This window comes from Panicum hallii, chromosome 5 (assembly GCF_002211085.1).
Source record: "Panicum hallii strain FIL2 chromosome 5, PHallii_v3.1, whole genome shotgun sequence".
Lineage (NCBI taxonomy): Eukaryota > Viridiplantae > Streptophyta > Magnoliopsida > Poales > Poaceae > Panicum > Panicum hallii.
The window spans coordinates 39,334,743-39,347,253 of record NC_038046.1 but is presented as its reverse complement, the minus strand read 5'-3'; the positions used below and the strand labels follow the sequence as shown (position 1 = coordinate 39,347,253).

The following is a 12,511-nucleotide window of genomic DNA, read 5'->3' as shown; positions in this document are numbered from 1 at the left end:
ATGGAAGCATCAGCAGCTTTGTGATTATGTATCAAAAGAAGTGTAGTTTCGATCCAAAATAAGCATGTTTTTTTTAAAATGGAAACAAGCTTTGCAAATGTACCAAAATAAATTTAGTTTTGACCCCCAAAAGTCATGTTTTTCGAAATGGAAATGGAAACAAGTGTGAAGTTTCGCCACTGCAACAAAAGAAGTGTAGCTTTGTGAAATTTTTTAGACAGTAAACCGGATGATAACCCAATCTAACAATGTTCTGAGGTCTACCCTTGAACTTGTTTATTCTCGTTCAACAAAGACACCCTAACGTCCTTTGGGGAATGGAGCTAAGCAGCAAATGGGATAACAAGGGAGCGAAACTGGCATTCTAAAAGGTTACTCCATTCGCATCCAAATAAACTAATTAGCACGATGCAGCAAGCATATCATGAAATGCAACTCTTTGAAAAGCCTCAGCCTGACTTGGAAATATGTAATTCATCGAATCCGATAAACCCAAGTCGAAACGTTTTCGCCTCAGGTCATTTTCTTCAGCATCCTGCACATTATCTCAAGGTTTACCATCCAACTGGACTTTCTTACAACGGTGTTTCCGCTTTTTACAACTAACAGCAAGTCTGTACTATTAACTTAGGCCATACTGGCGCTGCGCTACATCCGAGGGATGTGCATTGGACGGAATGGTGAGTTGTCTGGCAATCTATTCTCCTGTGGTGGCGACCTAGCAGCGCCGCCAATCCACTGCCCGGGCAGCCTTCTTGAGGCAGATGCAGGCTCAGGTAAGCCATGAGGCTGCTGCTGTTGTGAAGAGCTCCACCAGGTACCTTCATTATTTGCAGACACCAGAGGGTACGGAGCGAGGCGGTCCCTCTCCCAGGCGTAGAACTGATTTCCTCTGACATCCTCAGTCTCCATTGTACTAGGACCCGATGAAGCTGGTGGGAACAGGCAAAAGGAGGTGTTATCCGGAGGTGGCACGGCAGGCCCACCAGCTCCTAATGGATGCATGCCTCCTGATCGCTGTGACCCAGCGAATAAGCTAGAACTCTGCTGAAATTGATCATTTATGTTGTGATGTGCTCTTATGAATTGTGGCGCCATAGGAGGAACACTTGGGATCCTAGGTGTTCCAGACCTGCAACAAACCAAGAATATATGGGCCATCAAGATATCCAAGACTGTTGTATAAGAAAGCAGGCATACTAAACCATGCATCATTAGTTCATGACTACTTTGTTATACAGCTGACGACATTGATGCAGACCCAGATGTAACAATCATATCATCTGAAAATAACTTTGAAGAAACAATGGCATGCCCGGATCCCTAATTTCCAGTTCTGGGTACCATCGTATCAGTGTCTTATCGTATATGATGTACCAAGATAAACCAATAGAACAAAACTGATAGATAATGTACTGGTCTGAACAAAACTAAATCCATCCCCATACTTAATCATAGCTACAAATGGATGTGACCATCCAATCAGACAGGAATCTAGCTAAGTACGTATAACTCCTGTAAGTATGTACTCCCACTTGTCAAGTGGAGCACGCATACTCCTTATGCGATAAATATGTACAGAAATCATTGAAGATTAATATAGTTTGCCTGACTAAATCATGTCAAGTGTCAAGAAAGTATCCTCATGCCTTATTTTGAAGCATCGCTGCCTTGGGCATTCTGCCCCTGAATGGTATCCATAACCATCGCTTTTCTAGACAATTCTCAAATAAATTAACAATGCAATTGTACCTAAATCACTTCCACATATCAGCAAAAGTCCTGTACATATTTCATAATCCACAGTGCACATGTGCAAAACATTGCATCGCATAAAAACCATGAATCCACATCTCTGCCTAATTGGTAAAGGTACTTTTACAGAACTAGGTCATGTCAGCCAGAACATCATAAAGTATTGAAGGTCTTCAAATGTGCAGTTTTATGCATTTTCTGTAAACATAGGTAGCATACTATTTTCAATTAAGGCAAACACAGTAAGCTAATAACAGGGTGAGCAATGAAAAGGATCTTACCCGTTTCCATAAAATGATGGGAGAGATCCTCGTTGGCTATCACTGTCAACCCCTCCAACCCTCATTGCCCCCACAGGGAGTAATGGCTGCTCAGCTACACCATTATTGTTGTTGGATTGAGAATAGGAGTGCGGCATGTGTGCCCAGGGGTTATGATGGAAATCAATGGGATGTACTGTCTGCACCGGTCGGCCATCTGATGGTCCGGCCAGAGGGTTCCAGTGATCATGATATGCAGCACCATCTATTGTTCTCTCAGCAACATGGGAGCTTGATGGTGCTGGTGGCGGCACAGGCTGAAAGTAAGCGAGATATGGACCTGGATGAGCTGTGCCAGGTACAGATACAGCCACATGCTCTGAGTTGAAGTTTGGCCCCATAAAATCATTAACTGCATTATCAATATTCAAACACTTTCAACATCAACAATTGTGATTACGTAAATGGAACATCAGTGATTGTCGTATTGCAAACAAAAACTTACAAGTAGCTGGCGGTGCAGTCTCTAATTCTCTGTTAGAAGAGGAAACATTAATATGAGTAAATAGAATAAAAACTAAAAAAAAGTAATTCTATCATACAAATAACTTAAAACAAAAGGTGGTAATTTCTAAAGCAAGATGCACCATTGCAGCTCTGCAGTCTCCCAGCATCAAAGGCATAGACGGGCACAGACAACTAAGCACTAGCACACTGACTAATACCACATTAGAGATATATTTCTATATCAGTATGATTGGTGAAAATAGACATGAGGAAGTGATTGTTGTGCTTTGAGGTGATCTGCATCAGAGTCTAGTCAAGTTCTAAAACAGCAGCACTAAGGATACCAACAACTGATGGCAGTATGGCACAATACAATTCTGAAGACTGCAGTAACTTTCTAGAAGCAGGTATGTAAAGGATAACAGCCGCAGTGATGTAGTTATAAACATCCACTAAAGTTCACAAATAAATAATCTCAACCATGCATTTAAAGGAGAAATTGGACAAATCAACAGGTAGAAAATTTGGAGGCGGAACATACTCGAACAAAGCTGGTAAGCGCCCAACTGGACACCACTGGATGCGAAGTGGCTACATAAGCAGTAAAATCACAATAAGCAAGGGAATGCCATCATTTAGCAAGTAATCAGACAGTAAATGGTACCATAAATGATTTTTAAAGTGTAATGCAAAATAACTGTAACTGTAATGACTTTGCGGTATTTTATTTATTACAGATATTGGTTCCTGGTCCCAATGAAGAAAGCCCATAAAAAATATACTCCCTCAATTTGAAATTATAAGGTTTATTTTGTTTTGTTAGGACAAGCCTTTGACCAACAATTACTCTATTACTACATAATTTTGTGACACAATTTTGATGTCATAAGATTCATATCCCAAAATACTTTCTAAAGAGTATACTTTTGTATCACATAAATGAAATATCGATAGAGTAATTATTGGTCGAAGACTTGTCCTAATAAAACGAAACACGCCTTGTAAATAAAAACAGAGGCAGTCTGCAAAAATTAATTAAGAAACTTTAACTTCTTACCACAAAGGTTGCCATATCTGAGTGAGCAACATCATAAAGGTCTTCATCATAGCCCCATTCATCATTGTTTGCATCCTGTGATGATCGGGGACCATTTGCATAAAGCCAATTCCCCATCTCAATTTTGCGACAATTGGGGCATTGCATAATTCCTTTGGCATTAAATGCTGAACCAATGCAATCTGATGAAACAAAAGGATACAAAAAATTAGAGTAAATTAAGTGCTATATACACACAAAAATTTATAATGTGGAATAAACACTTTCAAGTTCAGCAATAACAGCATCATGGATTCAAAAAGATACTAAGCAAACAACACCATGTTTCACCTTGAATGTGAAAAGGATTTGTTACATATAGTTTGTATAACAGTTCACTAGTGATCACAAAAGATAACAGAATGATTGATCCAAGGTGCAAAGGTATGTACAGAATATATCACAGGCATTGCAAGTGGAACTAGTTAGCAGCACTATCAGTTACTGATTTTGCCTCATGTCTTAAATGTTTGTAATGAACAGTCTTTGTTATCTACTAATCAGCCTCTTAACAGAAAACATTTTTCAGTCACTCATCCCAAACCAACATATTCTGTCAGTATTCCAAACCGACAGGAACATTTCTTAGGTTTGCATTACCTAGTAGCTAGTATACTTCCTAACAACATGACTATTCTTAGGCTTTAACAATAAAGGTGTGCTGTGAGTATCCTGGGCACTAACATTTTGTGGTTATAATTACATTGGATATTTTTTGCAAAGGCGCATGGCAAATTCATGAAACTAAAACAAACATATCTCAAGAAAAATTAGACCAAATTGGCACAGTATATCTAGTTAAACTACCTAATTCCAAATTACTTCCTGCCGATGTCAAAGAAGTCCAAGCCATAGAAATAAAATGGCCTCAGCCCTCTATAGTTTTTTTCTGAAACTTCTTCAAGTTTGCATCACAACAAAACAAAATGGCAGATTCAAACATGCATAACTCTCAAAGATCTAGATTACACAGACATATTTGCACTGATACTATGCACACACTGAATGGAGATAAAATCCCCCAAGACAGTGTCAAGTTCAGCATATAACTTTAACATTTTCATCACCATAATTTCTACAGATCACAGACATGTCCAATTCCTAATGCAAAGTTACTCTATTCACTCTCAAAAGATATATCTCATGCAAAAGTCCAAAAGGAAACGGGAGTCACCAACACAACTGAGAAACCTAAAGAAAGAGTGCACCCAAAATCGTTCTCGAATGACACCATTACACCAAGTCCTTCACCAGCCAGAGAATGCTAATGAGAAAATCAAGAAAATCAAACTGAAAGCTTTTTTGCTTTCTTGAAACAAAGCCTCCAAAGTACAGAGTTCTTAACAGAATGGAGCGATATCTTCTCCCAATGACACATCCAAATTTTTGGACAGGCCAAGAAACACGAGCATATACACTAACTGATAAAACCTGGATCAAATATCAGCAAAGTTAGATCAAAGGACATGCTCCTACCACGTCCAACCATAATCGCAGCATATGGTATTTCTATATGAATTCCACAGCATAACCAAAAGGCAAACCAACAATATTAAACCCCAAACATGCAATTTTCATCAAAACCAGCAGTTAAGATTGTAATTGGGGTAAACATTATCACACGTGCTCATTCAGATCATCATCTAAGCTGACATCCATCCCCAAATTCCATTTTTTTTCCCAATTCTAGTCCCACTAACAGAACCCCAAAATTATCCCACCGCAAGAATTCAAGAAGCAGCCTCCCTACGCCGCATCCCACCTCCCCAAGCCACGTGGCACAATCAAGAAACGAGCGTGAGATATCCGGGCAGCGAAGCCGCTCACCAAGGTGGAATTCGTGGCCGCACTGCAGCCTCGCGGTGGACCTCTCCTCGCCGCCGGCGACCACCCTGTCCAGGCAGATCGAGCACGACACCACCGCCGCAGCCTTCTCCTCCCCGCCCTCGCCCTCTCCTCCCTTCCCCACCTGCTCCTCCTCCTCCCCTTCGCCCTCCGCCGCCACCTGCTCCTCCTCCCCTCCGCCTCCTCCTCCCTCGGCAACTATGGCCGTCTCCTCTTCATCCTCCTGGGCGCCCGCGCCCATCACGGAAGCGCTCGCCGCGTTCCCCACCACTGCGACGAAGGAGAAGCTCTGATCTCGGTCGCGCGAGCGCTCGTGGCCTTCTCCCAGCTCGCTTGATGCCACCAACGAGCTGTTCGTGCTGTGCCTCCCTCTCTGCCGCTATCGGTTTCGCGTCCACCAGAAATCAGAAGACGGGGGAGGGGAATAAATGGAAGGGAATTGCGGTTTTCTACGGGGGCGGCTGGGAAGCGTGATAATTAGATAAGGAGGCCTCAGCCATGTGGTTTTGCTGCTGTTATTTTTCTACAATGGTGTCCCTGGTGCTTGTAATTGGAATTGAAATGTAAATTTTATTTTTCTACTAGTTAATAAAATTTAATATTTTCAAAAAATACCAATGTGTAGCCACATATTACAAAGATTAATAGACTTACATGTTGACATCTTGATCCGATGACGATAGCTAAAGATCTATCGTTGGAAGTCTAAGATCTCCCCATATTGCGACGAGGTGGCGAGAATACGGAAACTCAAGATCTGTCGACGGTAGTCCAAGATCCGCCGATGTCGTGACAAGACAGTAAGGATACGATAACTCAAGATGTGTCGACGAGAGTTAAAGATCCGCCGACGTCGTGACGAGGTGGCGAGGATACGGTAACTCAAGATCCGTCGACAGTAAACCAACACTTGTCGACGCGCGCGACAAGGTGGTGAGGTTGTAGTTGTTTGCGCACATGCTAGCTTGCGGATGAAGTATCCTATTGATTGGTCGAGATCTTGGAATCGAGTTAGATTGGGAAACAATGGACGATGCAGAATAGGTGGAGCGAATACGAACCCGACGATAACAATCCTGGTCCAGGTTAGAAATAGGTGGCGTGGGATGTTGGCGACGACGCCGAAAGCTGAGGGAGAGATAGGTCATCGAGGTGGGGATCGCAATGACACTCAAGAAATGCACAGTGGAGAGGAGCACGAATTTGAGGGGACAAAGAACCCCGCTATGGGTTTTTATAGTTCTCGTTGTTCATCGGAAATTAATGCGGATTACAAGGTAAAGATATATAAATCTAATATAAATATATCAATCTAGAGTGATGACGATAATAACGTGTCTAAATGTCCTAAATGTCCCAATGACACATAGCTTATAGCACTTGTGCAATGTTGCCACCGTGTTGGTTGGTGTCCGAATGTTCTGCTAAAATACTAAGAGTAAACTGACAGAGTTGCACATTGTAAATATCTTTCCGCAACGATAAAAGGATAGCTATTCCGGCACCTAAATATTTTAAACTGCTTAGTTTGCCTTCAAAAACTTGTATTGTCCAGCCCAATTCACTTTTTCTTACTGTATAAAAGAAGAGAATTACTCTCTCATTTTCCTTGCTTTTAGACCATGCCTGTATTATTTCAAAACCTAGGGGGCTACCTGCAGAAGCCGAAAACCTTTCCCGTAATATAGACCGAAAAGTATTAATGCCGTCACACAAAGCATGACACCGCCCACCCACCGGAGCAGCAGATCCCGCCCGCCCGCCCCGCATCCGGCAGCCCCCCGAGCCCGCTCCCGCGCGCCTGCACGCCTGATGTCACTCCACGCGCCGTCGGTCACGCAGGCCACAAGCCAAGGCGCGCTGCGCCGAAGCGAAACGCCACCGGAGCCGTGGCGGGCACCCGGGCGCGGGGCCTGGCGGCGGCCACGGCCAGCCAGCCTGCACCACGGGGCATGCACCGCGCCCGTATGACACGTGGGGCCCGGGGCGCCACCACCTGCATGACATGCGGGGTCCAGTCCGGGCGCGGCTGCGGCGGGCGTGGTGGGTTCCGGTTCGGTTTGACCCTGGGCCCTGGGCTGCTGGGCTGCGCGGCTAGCTAACGCAGGCTGCCGCGCACGCGGCGGGGTTCCGTCGGTGGCCTGGCCTGCTTGGTCGCCTCGCCTCGGTCGGCGCCTCGGTCTTTGGAAACTGGGTGCCGTCAGGTTCTCAGGTAACGCCGGGCGGGGTGCCTGGTCTGGCCAGGCCACTGGATGGGACTCGCGTCAACTCGTCGCGTCGCAGCCTGGTCTGCGCCGCGCCTCGGGAAGGCCTCCCCCACCCGTCTGCCGTCTCTGGTTTCCTGGTCAACCACCGCCGGTGCCTAGGGGCTCTAGGGCTAGGAGGGAAGGGATGCAAGAAACCCGTTCCGTTTCCTCCCCCCCTCCGTGAAACGGAAGCGGAGACCCGGGTCGCGCCGATCGCGGCCGTCGGAGGCGGATCGGGCGCCGTGGCTCGCGTCCTAGAAACGGCGCCGGTTCCGCGGGCTCCGCGGGGGTGATGAAACGGCAACTGGAATCCGCGGCCGGCTTGCGCACCGCTCGGCGGACGGGCGGCTGCTGGAGCCGTGGCACTCCGCACAGCGCTGGTCTTGGTCTAGGCCGGCCAGGCCCGGGTGCGGAGCCCACGCGTCGGTAGTCGGGATCTCGTGGGGGAGGAGACGGAGGACGCCGTGACGGTCGCTGGCTGCAGGCCAGGACCAGGAGCTGCAGTTGGGAGTCGGTGGGCCTTCAAGTTGCGGCGCCCGCTGGTCTGCGGTTTGGACCACGTGCCCACGTAGCCCTTGGCCAAACAACTGGCAGCTGCTGTTTCTCTGTAAAACGGCCACTTGTTTGGCTATGGCTTGGGTGATTGGGTCCCTGCTACCAAAGAACGGAGTCGGAATCGGATTCAGTTCAGCATGTCACGACGTACCTTTACCCTGTGTATCCGACGTCCAAAGCCAATCCGACGACTTCCAGCGTGTGCGAGCATCAGAAGAGCTCTAGGACTTAGTTTTTCACGGGAGCAAGCAGCCGGCGCCGCCTTGGGAGCGCTCCAGAGCACTCGTTCGCGCCGCCGGGAAGGAGGTGGAGCTCGCGCAGCCCAAGAGGGGAGGAGGGTCAGCGTCGAGCCTCCTGGAGGAGCTCTCATGCCTCATAGCCATGCCCGTCCGCCGCCATCGGGTGCTTCGTGAACTCTCCACTCTCCGCCGCCGAGGCTGCCGGCGCGCCATGGAGCTGCAGTTCCTGGAGGTCTGGCGGAGCGGGGACATCTTCTACCGCCGCCGCGCGCGACGAGAGGTGAGGCCGGCGCTGGCTGCGAAGTTTCCGTTTTCATGTATCTGAATGCGGGGCTCGACGCCGCGGCCAACCCATCCATCGAGCACCTGGCCATCGCCGAGCTACAGTTCTTGGTCCTCATAGCGCCACAACACAGCCCTCCTCCCTATCCTACAACACAACTATCTAATTTTGACCTCAAGGTGGTCAATTTGTGCATCGATTGGGAAGGGGAAGGAGAGCGGGCAGTAACAATCGATGAAGAACGGCATGAAGACTGGAGAAGGGAGAAGAGGGATGGAGGAGTGGGGGGCCTTGGCTTGGTCTGGCAACACGGAGCTGCCGCGGATGTTGAAGTGGCGCCTACGGGACAGACGGAATGCAGGTCGCGCCGCCGCCCGTCGGACATGAATGAGACACAGAGTCACGGAGGAGAAAGAAAACAGTGAGGCTGGCAGGTGGGCTCAGCAATAGGTTTTCTTTTCTTCTTGTCAAAATGAAGGACAACCATCAGATTGGACTTAGAGGGTGGAGATGGATGGGAATGTTACATTGTGACTTGCTAAAGGAAAGTTACTGAATCTGCATCCAGAAAGAACTGCCCGCAGCACGCACAACTCTTTTTTACGGGAGCCAAATATTTCTTCCGCGCCAATTTCGTGCGCTCTTCTTGTCTCCGTAGCACCGCATGGACCGCATGTCCCCGTCCAGTGGCGCCGGAGGCACGAGCTGGACATAAGAGGATTCCTTCTCCATATCCTCCCCTTCTTCCTTTCTTTAAACAACAAAGGATAAATTAGTCTCCTACCATCCAAAGAACATAGCGTGGGGATCAAGATTTAAATTCCAAGCGGTTCATCCCGCACTCTATCAGAGACGTGATCCACGGAATTCGAATTCTGGTTGCCAGTCTTGCACCACGCGGGCTGACCAACCGAGCTTAACCCTGCTCCCCTTCCTCTTTTTTTTTCCCTTTTTTTCCCTCCCTACTCCGCATCCCTAGGATCCCCACCCCCACCCACAAATTCATTGTTGCCCATGTCGCAATTCACACACAACTTCCCTCTCCCGCTGCCGAAGCAGTTATAATTGTTCAGCCTTCAGATTCTCAAAATAATCCAAAGTAATTTGCTTTCGTGAGCTTTGTGACATCAAAATGAGACCATTGATTCTTATGTACTAGTTTCATTAGTTTCATAACAGGGAGTTTAATTTAGGATTCCATAGCATTACATGATTCTGGATCTGTCTAAAAAGTAAGGTAATCGTAGTTTTATTTGTTCTAAGTCAAACTATGCTATATTTGATCAAGTTTATAGAAAAAGTATCCTCCATTTATTATACTATATAAACATATATTTCATGATAAATCCATTTATATTTATTGGTGTGGCAGAACCAACCTGAATTATACCGGCTCAAGTACGCAAGTCCATTCCAGAGGGCTCCAACGTACTTCAAACGGTATAATCTCTTGGCCTGTCGGGTAGCGTTTCGATAAACCACCGATACAGGATCAAATAAGGTTACCTCACACGAAGGTGAGTCCAGAGATACAGTCACCATCATATTTTACATCACAGGGAATTACATTATAAGAGTTTCTAAAAGTAGTACGAAATTTCAAACTTAGAGAAATTATTACCAACTGTTAAAGTTATGGTTTTTGGCAGCAGAAAACATACGCGATGATTTACAACATATCGTCAAGACGGATGTCATGCTAAGACCGGGCACGACATCACTCGGTATCAACAGTGTTGGCCGGGGACGGATCCCATTCCACGGACCATCCATCTGGAAGAGCACAGGGCCAAGACAGGGGAAGAGTAGGGTCTTCAAAGACTTTACCTGAAAAATATATAACTAGCAAGACTGAGTATACTAATACTCAGCAAGGCTTACCCGGGATTGGGTATATTTTAGCCCATAACTAGACTCATGAAGGCTTGCAATGGTTCTGAGTTTATTTTCAGCTGAAAAGCAACGAAAAATATAACCTACTTTCAATTTTTAGCTTTCAGATTCTAGCTTGATTAACTATTCTAGGTAAGCACCTATACTAAACAAGCAAGATAGAGATTATCATCCATCAAGATTATCCCATCAATAATTACACTTTTTTACTCAATGTGGCAGAAGGAATAAGCAGTCTCAATCTTCGTGAGAAGCAGACGATTCTTAATTGAATTCAACCTTGCAAGGTAAACCTAACACACACGCTTGGAACATCCAAAGATCGTTCCGAAGCAACCATTTGCCTCTCATTCCGGGTCGTGGGCAGGCCACCACAAGCGACTTGCAGGACCGTACGCACACTAATTGTGCAGGACATACGTCTGTAGCGCGACTACATGAACCCGTATTCCTGTCTGCCTTGCAGAACGTACTCCCACACGTCGGTGCGTGAGAAAAACCAAATTACGAGTGGTGGGAGGTATGCCCACTTGCCGGGCCGATTGGTTACTAGGCTTACCGCTTACCATATTTCGCGGCATGTGGCTAGTACTTTCAAACGCTTAGCCACCACTACCACACATTTCGACCTTAATACTTTTATCAAAACAGACAGGGTAATCTTCAGGTCATGATACAGCACATGACCCTGTCCTTCGTCCTTATAGTGATGGCAGAATTGTAAACAAGCAACTCCTATAACGCGCGAGTGACAGGAAATCACCCGACTTTTACCGGTCCTATTAAGCAAAGCATCTAAGCGACAAGGACTCGGGTACAATACATTGGATTCCTAAGATCTTATGCAACTAGCGTTTCATTTTAACTCCTAGACGTAATGCAAGATATATAATATATAAGTGAAATGGTAATAAAATGAAATATTGGGATATGCATCGGGGCTTGCCTTTACTGGTGGGATTGAAGTCAGAGATGTTAGTATTATTAGCTTCCGAACTTTGGTTCGGGGCTTCTGATAATCCCTTGGTGACGTTCACTTGGTCTTTAGAAATATCCTCCGCAGACTCCTAGGAGATCTCGTAGGTACCGTTTGCGGAAGTAGTCGTATCTACATGCAATGCAACATTACATTCAAAGTGTGCACATAAAACTATCTTACTTCACAATAAAGTTGCAATCTAATATTCATTTAACATATTACTCGTATAACAATCAAAAGATCTACAACTATACTTAGACAGAGCTTTAGAGGGACAACTAATTAGAATCGGCTATTTGTTGAAGATAATAACAGAGCCGATTGGAAACAACAGAGGTTCAGTCGATAGAATCGATAAAGGAGGGAGCTCTTTATATAGTTTTTAGAGAATCTGCTGATTTCTGCTTGGAAGAGAAATCGGCATGAGCAATCTCTGTATATGAGTAGAAAAGATTAGCCGATTTGGGTTCATTTGAGGTTAAATCGGCTGATATAGAGAGGAACGTTAAAGGTACAATACTCCAAGGAGAGAACAAGGAAGGATCATGCCGATTGGATTTAGTTATCAGCATGTTTTTGCCTAATTGATGGTTGGTGTATCGGCTTGCCTTAGTTGACAAGGGTGCATCCGGTTTAGCCGATTGACGTGCTTAGGTCGTGCCTAACAGAGGTGTATCTACTGTGCTAGTTTACTGATCTAGGGTTGTGTACTTTGGTCTAGGTAGCCGATTGATAGGTGCACTGGGTTCCTAATTGATCGATGAAAGCATCGATTTCTTTAGCAGAGGGGTGATTCCTAAAGCAGCTGTGTCTTAACTAAGATGTGCTTAAGTGTTATCCTAGGTAACTAGGT

The 12,511-nt window shown here is 45.8% G+C and overlaps 1 protein-coding gene across 1 annotated transcript; it reads right to left on the bottom strand.

The window, feature by feature from the left end:
• Positions 1 to 438: 438 nt before the first annotated feature.
• Positions 439 to 5,892, bottom strand: LOC112894330 (E3 ubiquitin-protein ligase RFI2-like). Its single transcript, XM_025961997.1, has 6 exons — positions 5,446 to 5,892; positions 3,580 to 3,761; positions 3,064 to 3,113; positions 2,521 to 2,549; positions 2,037 to 2,427; positions 439 to 1,132 (listed from the first exon to the last, which is right to left on the bottom strand). Exons 1-6 carry the CDS (start codon positions 5,702 to 5,704, stop codon positions 649 to 651), a joined length of 1,395 nt encoding a protein of 464 aa, XP_025817782.1. The 5' UTR covers positions 5,705 to 5,892; the 3' UTR covers positions 439 to 648.
• Positions 5,893 to 12,511: the final 6,619 nt, after the last annotated feature.

Excerpts from the sequence above, each read along its gene's own strand:
- LOC112894330 (XM_025961997.1), bottom strand. The coding sequence starts at position 5,704 with ATGGGCGCGGGCGCCCAGGAGGATGAAGAGGAGACGGCCATAGTTGCC. Across the intron at positions 3,762-5,445 it reads CGGCCACGAATTCCACCTTG|ATTGCATTGGTTCAGCATTT; the intron begins GTGAGCGGCTTC and ends TTGTTTCATCAG. Across the intron at positions 2,550-3,063 it reads CGCTTACCAGCTTTGTTCGA|AGAATTAGAGACTGCACCGC; the intron begins GTATGTTCCGCC and ends CTCTTCTAACAG.